This window comes from Grus americana, chromosome 2 (assembly GCF_028858705.1).
Source record: "Grus americana isolate bGruAme1 chromosome 2, bGruAme1.mat, whole genome shotgun sequence".
NCBI lineage: Eukaryota > Metazoa > Chordata > Aves > Gruiformes > Gruidae > Grus > Grus americana.
Genome location: NC_072853.1, coordinates 119,992,314 through 120,012,733, shown reverse-complemented (window position 1 = coordinate 120,012,733; position 20,420 = coordinate 119,992,314). Strand labels below are relative to the sequence as shown.

Here is a 20,420-nt window from a genome sequence, read left to right as displayed (position 1 = left end):
AAGCTGGATCAGGAGTGTTACGTAATTAATTGGCCTGCATATATGGAATGAAGGAACATTTATGTTCCTGGCAGAGTTCAAAACCTTTTCCTTTCTCTTCTCCTTCAATTGGCACACATTTTGAAAAACTGAGGCTTATGGGCTATATAGGAACTCCTTTAGAGGTTGGCTGGTAGTTTAAGCCTATTTTGAAGAGTGATATAACATGGAAGAGCTCATTTGTACTGTATTTGTTCAGCAAATAAACCAAAGACAGTCTCAGATTGCTGACTGTCTCCTTGGTGCTATATTCACATGAACAAAATAGAATGAATAAACCTTGATCCCCTTACAATGTGTCTTGTGTTTGGAATACTTGGTGTTGAAGGTGGGAATGCCCATAGAAACTTTTCCTGCTGCTGAGCCTTTTGTATCTATGGTGCTCCACAAAGCTTGAGCTCATGCTTCTCCGTACTTTCTTGGGAAAGACATTGACAGGATCTCTGTTTCTAAGCCAAGTAGCTTATTTTTATGAAACTTGTAGGAATGTGGTATTTCAGACTTCTACCCCTTTGCCAAACTTGGTTTAATGGCTGATGAACTCAAAAACTATGAGGGTACACAAGACATCTGCAGACAGAATCACTACATAAGATGTGTTTTCCTGAGAAAGTCAAGCTAAAAATAAGGCATGGCCTTAGGCTGTTGGAGGTTATATGTACATATATGTATGTAGGTAAGTCTTGGTTTTAAAATTCCTAAGTCCTTTGGAACACTGTGAAATACCTTGTCCTCTTCCTGTGCTGTTTGGAACTATGGCAGTTGTGGCAGTAATTAGGCACTATACCTGATCAGACTAAAGATACTTTTTAGCTCTGTATCTTCTCCTTGACAGTGGCTTCACATAGATACCTAGGATAGGAAGTGGAGAGAGCAGTTCCTCCCCCCAGACTCTTCCTGTTACTAATCCATGTTTATTATTTTCAATGATATTCATTCTTTGGAGTTCTTTTCCTTTAAAGTGGGATATTCTTCCCTACACCTTTATCCTTTACCAGCGTGAAAAGAATTTGCAGGCTTTTTGTGATGATAGTGCAGCCTATAAGGTCTTGTACTGTTTTCCATATGTTACAGTTGCGGGAGCTGGAAGACAAGTATGCAGAGTGCATGGAAATGCTTCATGAGGCTCAAGAAGAGCTGAAAAACCTTAGGAACAAGACAATGCCAAATGCCATATCACGTCGGTACCACTCTCTCGGTCTCTTCCCTATGGTAAGCAGACTTAAGAAAAAACTGCACACACCAGAAAACAACCAAACAAAGGAAATGTGATTGCATCTGACTTACAGCTTCTGGGATGTGGGATGCTAGGCTGGACGTGAGCATGGGTGGAATGTGTATTTATAGAGTGTTGAAGGATACCCGAGTGATGAATTTTGCATACCTGGTTCTGAAACAGTGGTGCTGTGCAGTTACTTGGTTTTGCTGCAGTATTATATACAACCCGCAGCTGGCTGTGCTTATGCTGTGAATCATGGATATCATTAATAGGTTGTTACACAGTTCTATGCATCTTTGTTGTGCATCTCCCGTGGGGTGGCTGATTTTCAGTAGGAGCTTCCTGGTTTTCTTCTTCAATATCCTTGGAGACGTAACTTCCTGATAACTAACGGTTTCTGGACATGGCATCCTTCTAGTCACTTGATATACATTCCAGTTCCTCAGTACTTGAATAGGTTACACATATATTCTTGGTTTAGGATCACTGAAAATTCAGTGGTTCGTTAAAAGACTATTTGTTGCTAATATGTATTATGGCAACATCGATTATGGCAGTGTCACTGGTGTTATGGACTTCATTTACCTAGTTTAATTTGATTATGACATTGTACATTTAAGGCATGGGGAATATGCAGTACCCTCAAACAAATGAGAAAAGAAAGAGTGGATAAGAATGTCTAGGTAAGTTCAGTGCTTGGCTCTGCTTGCCTGTGTATTTCTAGAATAATTCCATTACTTCTGAGGGAAATTATATCAGTGAAGTTTCTTTTGAGTTAACGTTAATGTAATCAAGCAGCAGAATCTGGCCCTTCTTGTCTTTAGTCATGTCTTGTCTTAACTGCTGAGGAAGAACACAGATTATATTTGTGCTCACAAGTAGTAAATTGTCAACAAAAGCTTAGCTTGCCATTTTGTGTTCCCTTTCAAGACTGAACACAGGCCCATTTAAAGTGCAGAAATTTAATAATACAAGTTGTACTTGCAGAAATACAGTCAAAAGCTGCTAAAAGTATACTTGTGCTGAGAGAGGTATATGTAGGTTTTGTATAAACATGATTTTTCAAATGTTGAATCATGGGACCAAAGATCATTTAGATTTGTGAATGTTTGACGCTTAGACCCTGCACTTAACTATATTTAGGCAGTAAAACTTACTGACCAGCAGTGGAAAATTGATGGCTTGTCAGCTTTAACCCTGTGGGGGAAGTGTATAATGCTTCATGCCAAGAACCATGTCTTTTTTGTGGGTGGGTAATCTTGTGAAAGGGAAGAGTATTTTCTGTTTGTTTTAAATGAAAACAAATTAAGCAAAACTTTACACGTGAAAGGTGGGTGAGTTTAGTCTGGGAAGTTGGAGCACCTGAATTCTGTTGTTGCCTGTGATGGTTTTTTTAGGATCTGTAGAACTGAAGTAAGCTATAATTTGTCAGTGATTTAGATATAGTCATTAGTCTTCCAGGTTTCCAGTCAATTTTCATTTTTAAACCTTTCTTTTTTTCTGGAATGACACTTTATTAGTTATTAATTATTTTATGTAAGCAATTAATTATTTTCTGCAATGATAACCTATTTGACCTAACTATGATACTTGTTTTTCTTTTGTGCTTATTCTTAACAGGACTCTTTGGCAGCAGAGATAGAAGGGTCAATGAGGAAAGAACTGCATTTAGATGAACCCGACTCTCCTGACTTAGCGTACGACTGAAAAGAATTGATTTCCAATTGACTGATTATATCTGAATTTAATTATTATTTGATGAGAAAGGAAAAGATGGGAAATGGTTGAGCTAGGGATTTAGAAAAAAATTTCTGGCAGAGTGTGAATGATAAAGAAGGGAAAATAAATTGTCTGGTTAGATTTTCTATTAAAGCTACCAAAAGAAAACGCCTATATATAGGTTTTGCCTTGTCTTACGAACTTTGTGTTCTCGTTCTTGAGTGCTGAGAATGGGAAAAGGTTTGTTTTCTTGTGTGTTACCATGCTCAGTTTCTTCAGTTAATGATTAGGGAATGAGTTCAATACCTTGGGTTCTCTCTTCAGGTGTTATAATAGAAGTTATGAGATAATTATTAATCTAATCTGTTTTTACAGGGAGAATATCAGTGCAGAAAGGGATTCAGAGTGGTTGGGTTCTTAGTGTGATGCCTATTACATCTGTGCTAAAGTTCTCTTGAATTAAACAAGAGAGTGGTTTGAAACAACTTAAGCACTTGTGACAGTCCCAAAGCTATAGATAGATACAGCTTGGCAGAAACGACCTTACTGATACCAGTCGCACCTGTACTCTAACAGGTTTCTCACCTATTTGTACAAAGCATGGACTAGTTAATTTTAAACAAGTTAATCCAGTTTAGAGAGTCTGTTAGAGAAACAGAGTTTACAAAGAGAGGACAGTCAGAGAAGGTGCAGTAGCCACTTTCCAGAAACCTTCTAAATATATTTACAAAAACTTGACCGTACTTAATCCTTCTCTGAGCATGAGCCAAGAATTGTAAATGAAGCTTTGACAGAGTGAAATATTGATTAGAAGAATATAAGATCAGACAGATGTGAGCATGCTCAAACCCCATAGACCCCTTTTGCCTTCCAGAGTAATCTAACTTATGGACAATTTAACTTCTTTAAATTGTCTTTTGTATTGCTATCCATGTACTGAAGAAGGATACCTTTTTTGGTTTCATGACTTGTCTTGGTTTTATTTATTTGCTCGTGGTAGTAACTGTAACCTTTGTGAAACCATTTATTGATTCAGCCTCTTAAAGATGTACAGCTATAGATTTGGAGCCTACACATAAAAATTGCAACTGTTGAGCACTCGTGGACAGAAGGAAAGACATTTGAGTGACATTAAATAGCATAAGGCATGCTGTCATTGCGGTACCCTGGTAGTGTTACCTTTAAGCTGGAAGGAATGCGCTGTTCAGCCATTGTTGAACTGTGGGGAAAAAAAACAAAGCAGCCATGGCACTTCTGTAGCATGATGTAGAGCAAGTTTATTTTGTCAAGAAATTTCTGCTGAAGTGGCATCTGATCTTGAAGCAGATGAACAATGTTTGTTATGATATCAGGATAATGGTGATAAAGAATGAACTGTAGAAGTAGGTTAAAAATTAAGTTTCTAGCTTTGACAGCCTCTCTAGACTCTTGGCCCATTATATTTCTGATTTTTTTTAATTATTTTTTTAAAATGCTATTTAAGGGGCTTGGAAATGGGTTTCAAAAAGAAAAGATAGAAGACTTGCTTGCATAGAGATACTCAGTAAAGTAAATTCAAATTCTCCTTTTAAATGGATTAGCCAGTTCACAGTTAAGAATTGAATGGAGATCAATTTTGTTTTTTAAAAACTCATTTCCACACAATGGCTTTAAGGTGTTTTTAGCTGATGTACTGAAAGGCTTTCACTTAATTTTTATTAATATTTGAGAGGATCCATGCATAATTCTCAAATGTTCTGTCTAAAATATTCTAGGATGATGAAAGTATTATGTTTATGGATTGAAGGTAATGGCCAGACTGTAGCAAGTATGGGACCCTATGCATACTACTTTACAGAAACTTAAAGACAAGGTGGTTGGTGGAGCTGTGAATAGGAAGGGTCATTAACAAGCTGTTACCTGTTTCTGTTCCTTTGTAAGGTAAGGGCACTGTGTGATTATTAACTGTGTGTGTGTCTTACCAGTCATCAGAAGCGGGTCTTCGAGACGGTGAGAAATGTTAACCAAGTTGTCAAGCAGAGATCCATGACTCCATCACCAATGAATATCCCAGGCTCTAACCAGTCCTCAGCTATGAACTCAGTCATTTCTAGCTGTGTCAGCACTCCGCGTTCCAGTTTCTATGGGGGAGACATCTCTAACATTATGATAGACAACAAGACCAATAGCATCATCCTAGAGACAGAATCCTCTGACAATGGGTCAGTACTGTAGCACTGGGCTTTGCTTTTGCTGTGTTTCTGATGTAAAGGCAAAGTGTTTCTATTTTCCCCTTTTTGTCCTACGTTGTGCAGTTAACACAGTGACATACATCTTCAAAAGTTACTTTATTTTGTGCTTACAGTTCTTGAGCACTCAAGTTTATTTAAAAGGGAAAGCTTTTTGAAAGTATTTTGTATCAGTGTCTGCAACTTGCATCTGTTCTGAGATGCAGCAGCACCAGATGATGTAAAACCACCCTTTTTCTTTGCAACTGTGGGTCAACACTTAAAACTAATTATATTTTCACCATTTTACATTAATGCCAGGGAGTTCTGATCTAAGCTGCAGCTACAGCTAACTCTTCGGATCCTAAAAATAAATAAAGGCTGTAGGTTACCTAATACAAAAACTTGTGAATGAAACCAATCAGAACTTCTCTCTTCCTGCAGTACAGCTCTACACTATGCTGTGTATACTTTCGAGTAAAAATGACTTAATATCTCAAAACAATGAATATTTGTCAGCATAATATACTCCTGTGACTCATGATAGTATTCTTGCAGCATTGGCCATGTAAGATGTGGCCTGCTTACTCGAATTTGTGTAACCATAAGAGACCCACAACAAATAGGCATCTCTCATCTCCTTGTGGGAGGAAGCTCTGAAGTAAAACCCAGCTTTTCCAACCAGGAGTTTCCAGGCAGGAACTAGAATTCAAAACGGTTTTAGTATGAAAGAGAAAGAAAATATTGGTGTTTGCCTTTAAACTCTCCAGATGAGTAGCAAGTTGTTCCCAGAAATAATAATTCAAAAGTAGTGGTGAATGTCTCAAGACTATCATGTGGAAGTTTTAAGCATCTCTAAGAATTCTTTTTTTCTCCCTCCCCTCTTTTTTTTTGTGCGTGTGTGTCCCCTGTTATGTTTTAGAAATGAAGACAGGATGAAGAAGCCTGGAACTCCGGGGACTCCAGGCTCCAGTGACCTAGAGACCGCCCTTCGTAGGCTGTCTCTCAGGCGGGAGAATTACCTCTCGGAGCGGAAGTTCTTCGAAGAAGAGCAGGAAAGAAAGTTGCGGGAACTGGCAGAAAAGGGTGAACTCCATAGTGGTTCTGTTACCCCCACCGAGAGCATCATGTCACTGGGAACTCACTCCAGATTTTCAGAATTCACTGGATATTCAGGAATGTCGATCAGCAGTCGCTCCTACCTGCCAGAAAAGCTTCAGATTGTGAAACCACTAGAAGGTGATAACAAAGGGCCTCGGCCTTTGTCTGTTCTTCTAAGTGACTCTTTGTGGTCTCTTATCCATCACCAGAAAGCAGGAAATCTTTGCAATACATATTCTTTTTACTTTAGAGACAGTAATCCACGCTGTTGGTTTGAAATCTTCTAACTACTACATTTTTCCTCAAGCCTTAAAAGTGTTAGGAAACAATTCCAGCCACGGCAGTAAAATAAATGTTACAGGCCACACGTGCATCAGCAGTGCAGCCTTACATCCAACCTAAATACCAGTGTTGACATTTCATAATTAGAAAAAGGAAGGTGGTCGAGTATCTGAAATCTAAGCAATAAGATTATTAGTTCATCAAATCTCAGTTCTGCAAATCAGTGTCTGGAAAGACCTTTACCTACTTCAAATAGTCCAATTCGTCTAATAGGACTATTTTTATGATTAAAAATGACCTCTGGACTTTAATTGGCTGTTTTAGTGGCCACACATGAGTCTCTATGGCTTTGGTTTCATGTGTGAAATGAGGTGGGAGTTTTTAGATCAAATTTTTTCCATATATTGTCTCAGAAGAAGGCAAGATATACGTAGATGGTAGTCAGGGCTAGAGCTTTATTTCAGAGTTAAGTGCATATCTGTAGTCTAACAAAGCTGACAGAGCACATACAGTCTGCCTGGCTTTCTGCAGTCCTTTCAGGTTGAGTAAATTCCTTCAGGTTTTAAGCAAAATAAAGCTGTTCTCCTGTAGTACTTCACAGATATGCTACTTCCATAATTTAGCTTTGATTTCTCTCTCTTCCTTTAGCAGAACTCTGGTGTTACATTACCTTGTCTATGTGTGTTTTAATTGCGAAAGTTCCCCCTTTCATCTTTTTAGAACAAATTTATTTCATCTATAAGGAGCACTTAGCATGATACATATTCAGAAGCAAAAATAACCCTTCTTGTGTCCTGAAGAAAGTGATGTGCTGTATCTACTTACTCAAATGAAACTATAGCCATAGCACGCAAGTCCATACTGTTTAGCAGATTTTAGTAGTTTGTTATCATGACTGCTCTGAAATGGTCAAAAAATTCTTGTACCACGTGAGGGAAGGGATGATCCAGCTTTGTTTCAGCTACTGGTTGCTACCACTGTAATAGATTTCTGTCACCATCCCATTATATCTGCTTTTTTCTTCCAATAAACTCTTAAAGTCTTTATCATCTTTCCATCTGTCTGGGGTTTTTTTTTCCTGGTTTTGTTCATTGTTCTCACTGGATCATTTTTTTCCTTAAAATTATTGTACCTTTTAAAGTACTTCTCATGTTTGTTTTTACATCTCATTTGTAGTATGTTTGTGTCTGCCTGTTTCCTAAGTTTAATGTTTGTTATCTTTTATTAAATACATATTTATACATGTTTATGATATTGTTCCTCACTTCAGCTTAGTATTTTTCGACTTCATGGATACTTTCAAAGAACTGGGGCAAAATAGTCTGCTGTACCTGCAGACTGTTACCAGTAGTTGTGCCTTTGGTTTTTATTACTGTTTTCCTAATGGTGCTCATGCCATAAAACAGGGAAAGAAAAAATCAGTTCTTGAATACATTTCAGGTTAGTGGCTTCCATTCCTTTAAAGCAATCTTTTAAATACCACAGTAAAATAACTAGGGTGACAGAAGCACTAAGAAATGAATCATCTTCTTTTGCACCTTCAAAAAACAAAACCCAAACAGACTTTCTTTTAGTCAAATAGGATGATTGCTTAATTTGACTTGCTTTAGTTAGTCTGGTGGGTTTTTTGGTTTGGTTTGGTTTTTGTTTTTAAACTGTGCATCTGCAGCTTGTTGTACCATAAGCACAAAATGGCACTCCCTATGTCCCGTAGGAAAACTAAAACCTTGGACTGATTTATGTCTTCACTCACTTTGTTGCAATTGTTACAGCAACATGTCATGAATTTCCAAGCTTTCTCTTTTACTATACATGCAGCGATGCAGATATCAGGAATAGAAAAACAAATGCTATTCATATATTTTTATTTTATTTTGCTTTTAAATTTTTTCTCACTTCAGCCTGGCATTCGTAGTGTTGCACACCAATTCCCTCATGCCAGTTTTTTTCTGATAGCATAATTAATTTACAACACTGTCTAGTAGGAGTCTGGGACTGAACATAGGCCACTTTGACTTCCAACTTCCAAAAGAAGCTAATAAAATGCAATGTCAATAGAATTGTTAAAGCTCAAAATGCAGATATTCTGGTGAATATATTTCCATAGGAAAAATACAAAATGTTATCAATTTAATGCTTGAACTCTGCAGAGTTAGAATTCTGAGTATAAATTTTGGTGAGCTTTAAGGTGAAAAAGATTGCATCTTCAGAGGATTGCATGTAGAAGTTAATTAGCAACAGGATTTTATACTTGCATACTGTGCAGAAAGAAATTTTGATTTCTGGTGTTTTTCTGTAACTTTTGAGGCTATTGTCATACCACAAAGCTCTGCTTTGCTTAAGACTTGACAATATCTGGTACTTCTCCATGTTCTGGAATATTTCTTTTCTGTAGAGGCAAAACAACTTGACCTTTGTGACAGTTCAGAAATAAATTCAAGTTATACAAGTTATAGGGATGTTTTCTTCATTAGTTATTTATTTTGGGGTTGTAATCATTTCTACTTCTTGAGCCTCAAGAGTACCAATCAGTCTAAATCCTCTTTAGTCCCTCAAAAATTACTTTAAAAAATAATAAAATAGTATTACCATTATCCAAAGTAATCTAGCAGATCCAGTTATGCTGAGCTAAAAATCACACGTTTCAAAAAGTGAGATAGACTTAACTAAAATGCTACTCCCTGATCCCAGTCATTCTACAGAAGGATGTTTTCCCTGTTCACTGCTGATTTACGATAAGCTTCCCATAATGCAATATCCTTATTGTGAAATCAGTTTTTCTCATTCCATAGGATTTTTCACAGACGCAAAATCATGTGTATAAGAACCATCCCTTCCCCAGTTATTACAGTGATTTAGATTTTTACATACACCATGCAATGTATTGAATGTTCTTGGCCTTTGAATACTGGTGAAACATTTGTATGCCAGCTTGTTGACTGAGTCAATATTCTGCTTTGGGGAGAGGCAACAGGAACAGGACAAAAATCTCTCCTCTGATTTGAACTGGCAGGGATGAAAATAAAGATGTTTTGTTTGTGTCATAAGACCTGGAATGAATAGTTTTAAGTCACACGTTACAGCACAGTAATGATTGGCAGACACAGGAAAACGTAGGCGCTTGCGAGCAGTGTTTAATCACTACTTGAGGAATCGGATAAATCCTCCCTGATCTAAGTGGGCTCATCTCAGTGTATATATCAATTTAACCTGATATGTTGCTGTTTCTGACTGTCTCCTATTGAACGCTGAATGTTGAATACATTTCTCTGTAAAATGCACCTCTTTCCTCACTCAAAACATTTTTCTGCCAAGGACGAGGCTACAGGTACAGTAGCATTTAGTTAGTAGTTTAGTAGTTGAATTCCTGTAGTGTAGGGGCTCAGGGGCCATACAAGTATTTAGATTTGATATATAGGTCAGAGATGATATCTGCTTACACGTGCCTGGAGGTGATGTGGCTTTCTAACGTGATAGAAAGCTGAAATTGCTGTGCAGTCTGTGTGACTACTGTCTTCCTGTTAGCAACCGGTAGTAAATCCTGGCATGTTTTCAGCACCTTTCTTAGTGTGTGCTTAACGTGAGATTATGTGGTATGTGTTCCTCTTAGAGCTTTCTGTAATGGTGCTCAGATCAACTGTTAAATATAAATTGTTTCTACTCCTGCTTAATCCTGTGAATTTAGGGGGATGAGAATATTGACGGGGAGAGGATGTGCGTGTGCACAAGTATGCCACATCTTACCACCAGACTTTGCCTATCAAAGTGCTGATGTCATCAATATATTTCCTATTGATCTGGAAATGCTGAAGAGCAGGCGAAGCAGTTTTGCCCTGTAGCCTGTCTTTCTAGAAATATTAAAGCCTAGAAATATTAAACCCAGAAACATTAAAGGTTTGGAGCTTCCCAACCTTTGGTCTTCTGGATGAATGAAGTGGGATTTTTCTGCCTTTTAGGTCCTGGATTGATTACTGATTGATTTTGGTTGTTTTTGTGTTCCCTTTCAAGGTTCTGCCACTTTGCACCACTGGCAGCAGCTGGCTCAGCCTCACCTGGGAGGGATCCTGGACCCGAGGCCCGGGGTTGTCACCAAGGGCTTCAGGACCCTGGACCTGGACCTGGATGAAGTGTACTGCCTTAATGACTATGAGGAAGATGAGACAGGTGACATTTCTTACAAGGGCCTAACTACCTCGACGCCAGTTCAGCACACAGAGACCTCAGGTGAGAGGTCACAAGCACAAGTGACTGTTTCAGACAACAAGAATAACCCCCGCCAATCTCAGGCTTTCACAGAGGAGATGCAGGAGTCCGCGACTGACGATGATGAGGGGTCTGGTGAGGGAAACTCATTAAGTCCAGTAAAACTGACATCTTTACAGGATTTTGATTACTGGGCCATTCTTGCATCTCTCCAGAACAGCATCCATAGTATTGCTTTGTGTGTAGCATCTGCACGTTAATGCGTGCAGTAGTTAGAACATAACCATTCTAACATTGGCTTAAAAATCCTTTCTTTAATAATCTTTTAATTTGATTTTTTTTTTCAGTAACAGCATCTGTGGTCAATATTTTAATATATTTTGATAAGAGAAGGCTGCTAAAAGGAAGTGGTTCATTCACAAACCTTTGTGTGGCACATATGCGACTTGTATGTGTATTGAGTGCACGCTCTTCAGTGTATATAATGTATAGACCTTATATATTTTGTATGCTTATAGTGCAGATATTTTTCTGACTGTTCATAAGAGGTGATGCCATGCTTTAGATTTTGTACTTTGGGGAAAAAACAAAGATGAAATGATGACAAACGGTGCATCTAAGTTGCCTTTGCTGAAACAAATGGAAGTGCCTCGAAAATCAAGCAAAGAAATTCTGCAAGTTTAATTCCGTTACCTCAGATACAGTTACCTGTTCTTAAATTCTCTTTGAGATAAAGAATTAAGAGGATGTTTTTTTACAGAGAACAATGACGTTTCCCTCGTTCCCTCTCCACCACACTATTAAATTCTACCCTTCCTATTTATACCATATTAAGACAAACATTTTTAAATGATGCAGTAATGCATGAGTTATTAAATACTCTGAACTGACATTTGCAGTCTGTTATTGCACAAGGCTACAGGTTCTTAGACTGTAAATGTGTTTTGAGTTTGTGTGGTTTCTTTTTTTGTTGTTGGTTGGGGGGGGGGGGGGATGGTGTTTTGTTTTAATAAGCTGTAGAGGCACTTATTAAGCACCTTCATTAAGATTTGCTGCTGTTAAAGAATTATGTTTAGTCCAGAATCAGAAAACTACCAGAACTCTTTTTTCTTCAGACTTCTTGTTTTTAGATAGCTACTTTAAATGAGGGCACTTCCTTCCCCCTGCTTTTTTTGGAATAAATCATAATTTATTATTTGACTGGTCTTTGGAAGATTAGATTGTCTCAGGGCTAGACAATAATATTTCTGTTACTTTTGTGAAGTGCAGAGTATCCTCAGCTCTCACTGAAATGGCATTCGGTTCTTTCAGCTATTGAATATAAGCTACTTCTTGCAGTCAGTTGTATTAAGATTAAACTTAGAATCATAGAATCATTTAGGTTGTAAAAGACCTTTAAGATCATCGAGTCCAGCTGTTCACCTAGCACTGCCAAATCCACCACTAAACCATGTCCCGAAGCACCACATCTACAGGTCTTTTCAATACCTCCAGGGATGGTGACTCAACCACTCTTCTGGGCAGCCTCTTGCAAGGCTTGAACGTTCAAACCTTCAACTTCCCTTTCCATTGGCAAAAATTGTCTTTATGCTATGAGATCTACTGCCCAGGAATAATGACTATATTAACTTTTTATATTAATATGGAAATAAATAATGTGTTTGCAGGAGTTGTGTACAGTTTTGGATATTATCCAAGTGTTTATCATTTTGAAGAGTAAATAACAGCAAGAAAAGCTAGAGTTCTAAGAAACATGGACTGAAATAATTGGCATTTTTTAAAATCTATGGAATGAAATATTTAAGAAAAGGTATGATTCATTTTAAAATGTGTTGCTGCAGAGAGGAAGAGAACAAGCAGTTCTTCATGTACTCAGAATACAATAATTGCACAAAAAAAAGCTATTTGGGTTACACTTTGGGTGAAGAATTTTCTAATTGTAAGAATATTCAACACAAGACCATGTTGAAAATTTGGAAACCTTATTGCCATGGACTACATGTAGACAGGGATATAGCTATAGTTTAGGTTTTGTTGGTTTTTTTTAAGAAAAACATCTGTGGGTAATGATTTGGAGTAGAAAAATAAATGTAGACTTGGTCTATGATTACCGACTGCCAAGACAGACCAGTATTGCTCTCCATTTCCTTTCTGCATTACAATTTGAATACAGGTCACTGTTATTAACAGGTTATTATTGCCTAGTTACTGCTGATATTGCCTGGGAGAACTTAGATAACTAATCTCAGACAAGGTTTTTAAGCATATTCCCTACCTTATAAATTGGCAAGTAGATAAAATCTATTAAATTGTCCTAGTAATCTGATTTCATTGTCTATTGTTTGCTGAGTAATTGTGATACATTACAGAAATAGATACATTGGTCAATATTAATAACTTTGTGTAGAATAAACAAATGCACTGAAAAGTTCAATTTCCCATTCTTTATCCTTCCTCCAGATTGCCAAGCTGCTTAGAATTTAGGCGTATCCGTGAGCCACCACATCATTATTGGTTGTGTTGCTCAAATGAAGTAAAGATACTGGTTCATATGCTTTTTGTTGAAGCAATTTGCCAGATGGTATACAAGGAGAAGCTAATTGAGGATGTTTTCAGAGTAGGCACTTAGCACTGTGACAGGGCTTCTTAGGATCCACAATCTACCCACTGAAGAATTCCTTTCCGGAGGAGAGATGTGTGCTTATGAATTTACTTTGTATTTAAATATTGTGCAGTTGGCACTCCTCTTGAAAAAAACTTGTCAGCGTTCTTTCTGTCTCTCCTAGACTTCTCTGTGAGAAATGCAATGCAGGTAGGGGTGTGTATGGACATGCATTTCCTTAGAGTGCTGTCATAAGTACCAGGTTATGACCTCATTGCTTACGTGATTCCAGGGGAGATTCCAGGCAGCAACATAGAGGAAGATCTTGCTAGAGAATGTGGAAGTAGAATAAAAAGTGAAGGAGAGAAATATCTTGGATACAATCTTCAGTGACAGTGCTTTGCTTGTAATCCAGGATAGCTCCATTGTGGAAAAATCTAGCTCAAGAGGTTCATAAAAGCAGGAAAGCATCTCCCTACAATTGCTGTTGGCAGACCATAGCCTGCCAGCCTAGAGCTACAGGTCTACTAACCTGAGAACAAAACGTCTTTGGAAATAGAGTGTCTACAAGGACTTCCCAGCAGGTATAAGTCGTCTTATTCTTTTGGGTAGGTGTCTGCTTCATTTGATATGTATGCTTTGAGGGTTGTATCTTACCATTTTTTTGGTGGAGATGTTCTCTGGCAGAGTACTATGAGGTCCTGTTTTTACTGCCATTTTGTGGGCATGTAGAGCACTGCTCAAGATGAGCCCTAAGAGAAGTCATTTTAACATCCAGGCTCAGGAGAACAAACATTGCTGGTGGTGCCAAAGATGTCTTGTAGCCAAAATAATTGTATTCAGAACAGAGTATCAGTTGTTTCTTGTTGAGTGATGAATAGAGTGAGAAATCATTCTCACTACATAAGAAAAAGTTATGATCCTTGAATTTTCCTGTCCCTATGTTGAGACACGTAGTATCCATTGATATGTAAAATACCTTCCTCACCGTATATGCAGATTATATCCCAATTATGGCACTGAGTGTTTCAGAATAAATTAACACACATGTAACTTATGACCTGCAGTTGGTCTGTCAGAGCTACATGCTGTGTGTAGGCTCAGTAATTTTATGGAGGATTGTAAATTCCAGAATCGCAGTTCTAGCTTAATACCCAGGAATAGTTTGAAATTTGTGTATCACTTGAGTAGACTCTCAGCATAATTGGAATGGTAAAGAAGTTACAGGACACAGCATTGTTAATACCATCTAGGACAAATAATTTTTGTAGCACAAATTTTTAGTAACCTCTTTTTATTCTTTGAAAGAAACTGTAGTATATTATAAAACTGTACAGAGTCTGTTTTGGGGGGAGGGGTGGTTGTTTTGTGGTTTGTTGTTTTTTTTTTTTTTTTAATTCATTGCCTTTCACATTCCCCTTAAACAAAAAACCCCAAGTCATTCAAAGCACTTAATAATGTTGTGGATGTTCTCATTTTGAAGTTGGAAGGGCCACGCTTGACTCAGTGTGTGCTTAATTGCATGCTAGTTTTTGGTGCGCGAAACTGGTCTTTCAGTACTTGTGTTTGTTAGTTCCACTGATTGATTGCTTTGAACACAACATGTGTGCAGTATTACAGGATCAGCCCTCTTGTACTTCATGTTTAGACCTTAACAATGACATGGAGATCTTTCCAAATAGATGCCTAAAATCACAGAAACACATAATGAATGTCTTATGTTTGAGTTGTTTTTAGCAGGATTACTATAAATGCTTCTAAGAGGTTACCATTGTACAGAAAAGCAGTAAATTTTGTAACTCTTCTTAGAGCTAAGGTATTGATGCATATTTAAATATATTTTATTTTCAAATGGCTTGAATATTTCACAGCAATTATTTCTTTAAGAAAAATCTGTCAGCATTTGCTATCCGTGCTGTTAAAATGCTAGAATTTTAATTTGGGATCCTAGCCTGCATAAAATAATGTTGACGCCACACTAAATACATTGAAGTCTTTTTATATCTGTGCTTCATGGTTATATTCATATGAGAAGGAGACCTCGGCCAGAAGAAAGCTAAAAAAATACTGTCCAAAGAATACCTGCCTTGGTTCAGTTTTTCATCTCTTGCTGTTTCCAAAGGCAAAATAAATGTAAAGTTTGGAAATGCAGATACTCAGAAAATAATTTTATTGTCAGCTGTTTAAGAAACATAACAGGAGTAATGCTCCTGGCATAGATGTATGGATTCTTGGAGGTTTTGAGCATTTACAGTTACCCCTGAAACCAGAGTTTTCTGAGGACATTCCAGCAGTATTTTCTGAAGGACATCTGAAGGCATCTAAACACCCTTAGGAGGAGAGCACCATGCTCACGTTTTATGGCTGTTGTGTTTGTCACCCATCTCCACTTTGGTTTAGTAGTTAACTGGGGCATCAGCTCCAGCAGACCCTATGTTCTCCCTGGTCTGCCAGCCAGGAGTTTTCAGTGCAGGTAGCACTGGGTAGCAGAGCTTTCACCTTCAGTCCCATGGAGGGGGTGAACTCTGCTGAAGCAGCCGTCTTGTCCTGTGGATCCTAATGGGGTTTTGTGACCCAGTTTTTAGGAATTTCACCTTATCAAAGAATGGAGTTGGTGGCATAGACTGGTAGAAGTGAAGTCCATAGCTTGTATCCTGAATGATGACACTGGAGGGAAAAAAGTGCCTCTTTATGGTCTTTTGTTGTTATCCTCTTCCAAAGCTGGCAGAGCTTTTTTTTTTCTATTCAGCCATAAAATAAACTTCTAATGCTTTAAAACACCATCTCCATCTCTTGCCCTAAGGACTGGCCAACCTGATTGTCATTCCATCCCTGTCCCACCAGCGTATGCGAAAGGGATGTCCGAATTCCTCTGCTCTCTCTGCCGAAAGAGCAGGGAACCAGGTTTCCCCCTTTTGTTAAAACATGCCAAAGAAATTGCGAGCAGAGAGGCTTACTTCAGACTTGGGCTAAAACTTTACCTTTGTGCCAGTCTGGATCAAACCATATTCTGTAGATTTCAGATTTATTTTTTTTAAAGTTCATTTTTGCGTAAATCTGTATTTGCCAGAATAGAGATATATATGTAAAATGCAAAGATTTACTGGCCACTGTGAGCTGTCTGCCTCCTCGCTGTTCATCTAGTGTAGCAGCGAATTTGAGATGGGAACCAATGGCACAAAAGTCAGTGGTGGTTTAGTATAGCCGCCTCTTGCAAATCTCCCTCAAACTCAGTTTGTGGATGGGGCAGGCCTACTGCAAGTTTGTACCTTTCTCTGCACGAGCTAGTTGAAAATCAAGATTAAACGGTCTTCTGAGGGTTCCCTGAGCAGAAGATCGTGTCTTAAACTCATCTGTTTTGCTGTTTGCACCTGGCAGAATGGCCCATGAGCTCTGAGTACTGAAGCTGGATCTGAAACATCTCTGAGCGATATAAAATCAGTTGTGCTTGAGTGGGAAAGGCTCTGTTTTACCAGAAGATGGAGCTCTCTGCAGTCAGTTTGACTAGTACCTGCCCCTTTTTTTTTTTCTTCCCCTCCCTCCCACCCCAGTATTTTAAAAGATGTTTTTACAACAGTGTTTGTGCTTACGGGAGAGTCTCTTTCAGCTATAATGTTTTGCATTTTTTCAAAATGCCTAAGGATTGTTTGAGAAAGCTTAGTAAGGTAAAGAATCACTGATTACTGAGACACAAAACACAATCCAGCAGCAATCTAAGGTTTAGCTTGAATTTTAATTTAGGTGAAAAAATGCAAATACAGTTTAGTTTATGATTTCCTGATGGATGAAATTACGTGATGTTTCTGCAAATTGTGTTACACACTGAATTATGTACACATTCTTTTTCATACCGATATGAAGCCTCATTGTTAATCATCTACTACTTTGAAAAAGAGGGTATAAATAAAACATTGTGTTTCAGACAGTGTCACATGGAGCAGATGTTTATATTTAAAATAATACTTTGCTGTATGTACATGTGAAGATATTCTCTCTTATTATAAACTTATGTATTACTTCCTCACAAACTTATGCCAACTCAGGAGATGGCCATTCTTGTGTAACATTAGTAGGTTAGGAGTGAATCGTTTTGTTTCCATTTTATAAACTTTGTTCATTTACAGCAACAGGTTCTCACTCTTTGTATTGTGACCAAAGGATGGAAAATGCTACAGCAATATGATACACCCCATTGTTGACTGATGGAGGATGAAGCTGGTACAGGACTTTTAGTGGTATTTGAGGGTGGAATACATCCTTGGAAATTGATTTTGTTTTTACATATATATAATTTAAATTTGTTTGCTTTTCCTAGAGTCAGTGATTTCTCTACTTTTAGCAGCCTTCTCCTATCTCTGACTCATTAATAGCAATGAGTCTTGCTTTTGCTAATGCAGCTATGTATCTTCAGTGTGCCTGTTTCCAATCTGAGGGGATGCCCAGTGGATATTACAAATGGGGAAAATGCACTTATTGTATTACAGCTATGTGCTTTGGGTTGAGCTTGCAATCTTAAACCGGCATTGCTTTATTCTGTTCTCTATTCATCATCCAGGGATAATCGCTTTGTTTCTACTTGATTCATGTTGAAGTCCTTTGTTTTCTCTAAATAACCAATTTTTTCATGTCCAGTTATTTGAGCTCTTTCTCCAGATTCTCTTTTAACTCTCTACAATATGGAGAGAATCATGATTGCTAGGCTGTGCTCCCTTGTAATAGCTTTTATAGTGCTCCCACTAATCTCTAAAGCAACTGGATTCCTGAAGCATCATAATTACCGTCTCTGGAGGTGAAGTAGAGCTTGTTGTTATGTTATGCTGTGCTAACATTTGAGTGTGTTAACATGACACTCCAGTGGGTTTTATAGAAATATCCTTCTCTAATGTACAGCAGTACATTCCAGTGCTGACTAGAAGTTACCTCACATCGTTTGCTTAGCCACTTCTGCTTCCACTGTTCACACTCCCCGTGCCCTAGCCTTCACACACTGCTTATATGTGTTCTTAACGGACTACCTAACTGCACACGCTATTTTGGAGCTGTGATACTTTAGATATGAAAAAGGGAACACAGCCACGATTAAGATTTGCCTTGCTTCTGCTAAGCATTTCTGGAAGTTCAGAATGGTGTCTGTCTGGTTGGTCGGTCTGTCTGTCCTTTGCAATGTGTTGGATAGTTGTGTACTGTGGTATTAAAATGTGGCTTAATCAGGGAATGGCTCAGAGGGTTGGGTAGGACTGAGAGGGAGGGAGCTGCACACGGTTTTTATCGTGCATGTCTTTTTTGACCACTGCTAAGTTTGGATACTGAGTAAGAGAACCTATGCAATCATGATATCTTTGATGTAATATTTAACTCTGGGTGGTTTTCAACCAGCTTTTCAGATGCATGGCTCTTAAATTTTGTAGTTATTTTGCAATGGCCACAGCTGCATTATACAGCAGGTTAGCATATCCACAGAAGTAGCTCTACTAAGAAGGAAGAAGTTGGCCTAAGTCCTTCAATTTTTAAATGATGAGCTCTATTGCTTCTTTCCCAAATTTCTGATATACTGACAGAGTGGCATTTTTACAGCCGCATTTGTGGGGAAAATGCTTTACTACACTGTTTACAAATACTAAAAAACCCTGCTGTTGTGCAGCTGAGGGCATACATTCTTAAAGAACCTAAACACATGCACAAGAGAAATGTCACAGATGTACAGTAGTGGATCCAAAAACCTATCACTTTCCTTACTGTAAATGTGAAAAGCCAGAGATAAAGAAATAGTACTATGTGTCCATCCCCAGCTTTTCAGTCTGTGTTCCTGTAGCAAGCTGGATCCATTACTGAGGAGTCATGAGGATACCTTTTTGTGGATCAATCTAAAAGCTGAAACGGACAAGCATTCAGAAGATTTTAGTGCTCCTGAGCTGGTACTAGAAAACGCTGCTTGAAATTTCCACCGATGGAAGTCGCTAGTTTAGATGAGGACTAGCGTTTCAAGCACTGCTGTGTCTAAATTTGTTTTGAGCAAAACTTATCTACAGTGTTAGTGATCATGGAGAAGTTTCAGCAGACCCTTTTAGCACCAGCCTCGGAGTCCTAGATGTGTTTGTTTTGGAGAATAAGTGTTTGTCACAACGCTGTAATGCTTCCGTGTTTCACCTTTCTTGCATTGATCCTGTCTGAGGTACCTCATCACTTTTTGCATCTGTCTTATCAGTACACAGAAGTTTGGTTTTCCCCTTTTCTGTGTAAAATGCAAAGTATTTGCTTTTTTTTTTAATTTAGTACCTCATCCTGGGAAGTGCATGTCACAAACCAACTCCACCTTCACCTTCACCACCTGCCGCATTCTGCACCCTTCCGATGAACTCACACGAGTCACACCAAGGTAAGGGTTTCCCGTGATGGCAAAGCCTTCACCTCTGTCAGAGTTTTCCCTGTAAGGAAATGCAAAGTAATGAGCATAAGCAAAAACATTAGCCACATTGGTGAATTGCAACACACACCCCCAAATTATTTCTCCCATTTTGAGTTACCTCAACCTGATTTTATTTGAGAGGCATGTGTAATGTTGTAGTAAGTCAACGAAAATATCTTAATTTTTGTTATCTCTAATTTAAAATATTGCAGGATCAGACATAACTTAAGTTGGTTTCCAGTATCCAAACCTGACTACCTTTGATCCCAAACTAGTTGTAGTCCTCATGTGGGAATGTCCAGAATGTGGTGTCTCACAAAAAATTACAAGAAAGAGATTTTTCCGGGGAGGAAAAATCTAAATCTCTGGCACAGAAGAAAAAGGGATGCGCAGGTAAAAAGAAATCCAGGAAGTACGTGAGGAATGGAGGAGGAAATACGCCTTAATCAAAAACAGGGAGTCATCTACTTCGTTCCTTGGTGTAATTGTTGGAAATGAGTTCACAGTAGCCAAACTGAAAGGAATGAACTGGCTTAATAATAGCAGCTGGCATGTGTAGGCAGTACGTGCCAATAGAAGGCAATTCTGTAGTCTTATAGAAGGGCAAGATCTGAGAACCAGAGAGGGTGAGTGAATGTCATA

At 38.3% G+C, this 20,420-nt stretch overlaps 1 protein-coding gene across 11 annotated transcripts in view; it reads left to right on the top strand.

The window, feature by feature from the left end:
• TRAK1 (trafficking kinesin protein 1) overlaps positions 1–19,767 on the top strand; it is a 130,333-nt gene extending 110,566 nt beyond the window's left edge. For 4 of the 11 annotated variants that reach the window (XM_054815651.1, XM_054815654.1, XM_054815658.1 and 1 more), the window contains 5 exons: positions 1,114–1,251; positions 2,879–2,955; positions 4,942–5,178; positions 6,107–6,423; positions 10,576–15,371. In XM_054815651.1, coding sequence (XP_054671626.1) covers positions 1,114–1,251; positions 2,879–2,955; positions 4,942–5,178; positions 6,107–6,423; positions 10,576–11,030 — 1,224 coding nt within the window. In that variant the 3' untranslated portion in view covers positions 11,031–15,371. Of the gene's footprint in view, positions 1–1,113; positions 1,252–2,878; positions 2,956–4,941; positions 5,179–6,106; positions 7,619–10,575; positions 15,372–19,645 lie in introns of those variants that run through there. The other 7 variants (XM_054815652.1, XM_054815659.1, XM_054815657.1 and 4 more) reach the window with 3 other exon arrangements.
• Positions 19,768–20,420: the final 653 nt, after the last annotated feature.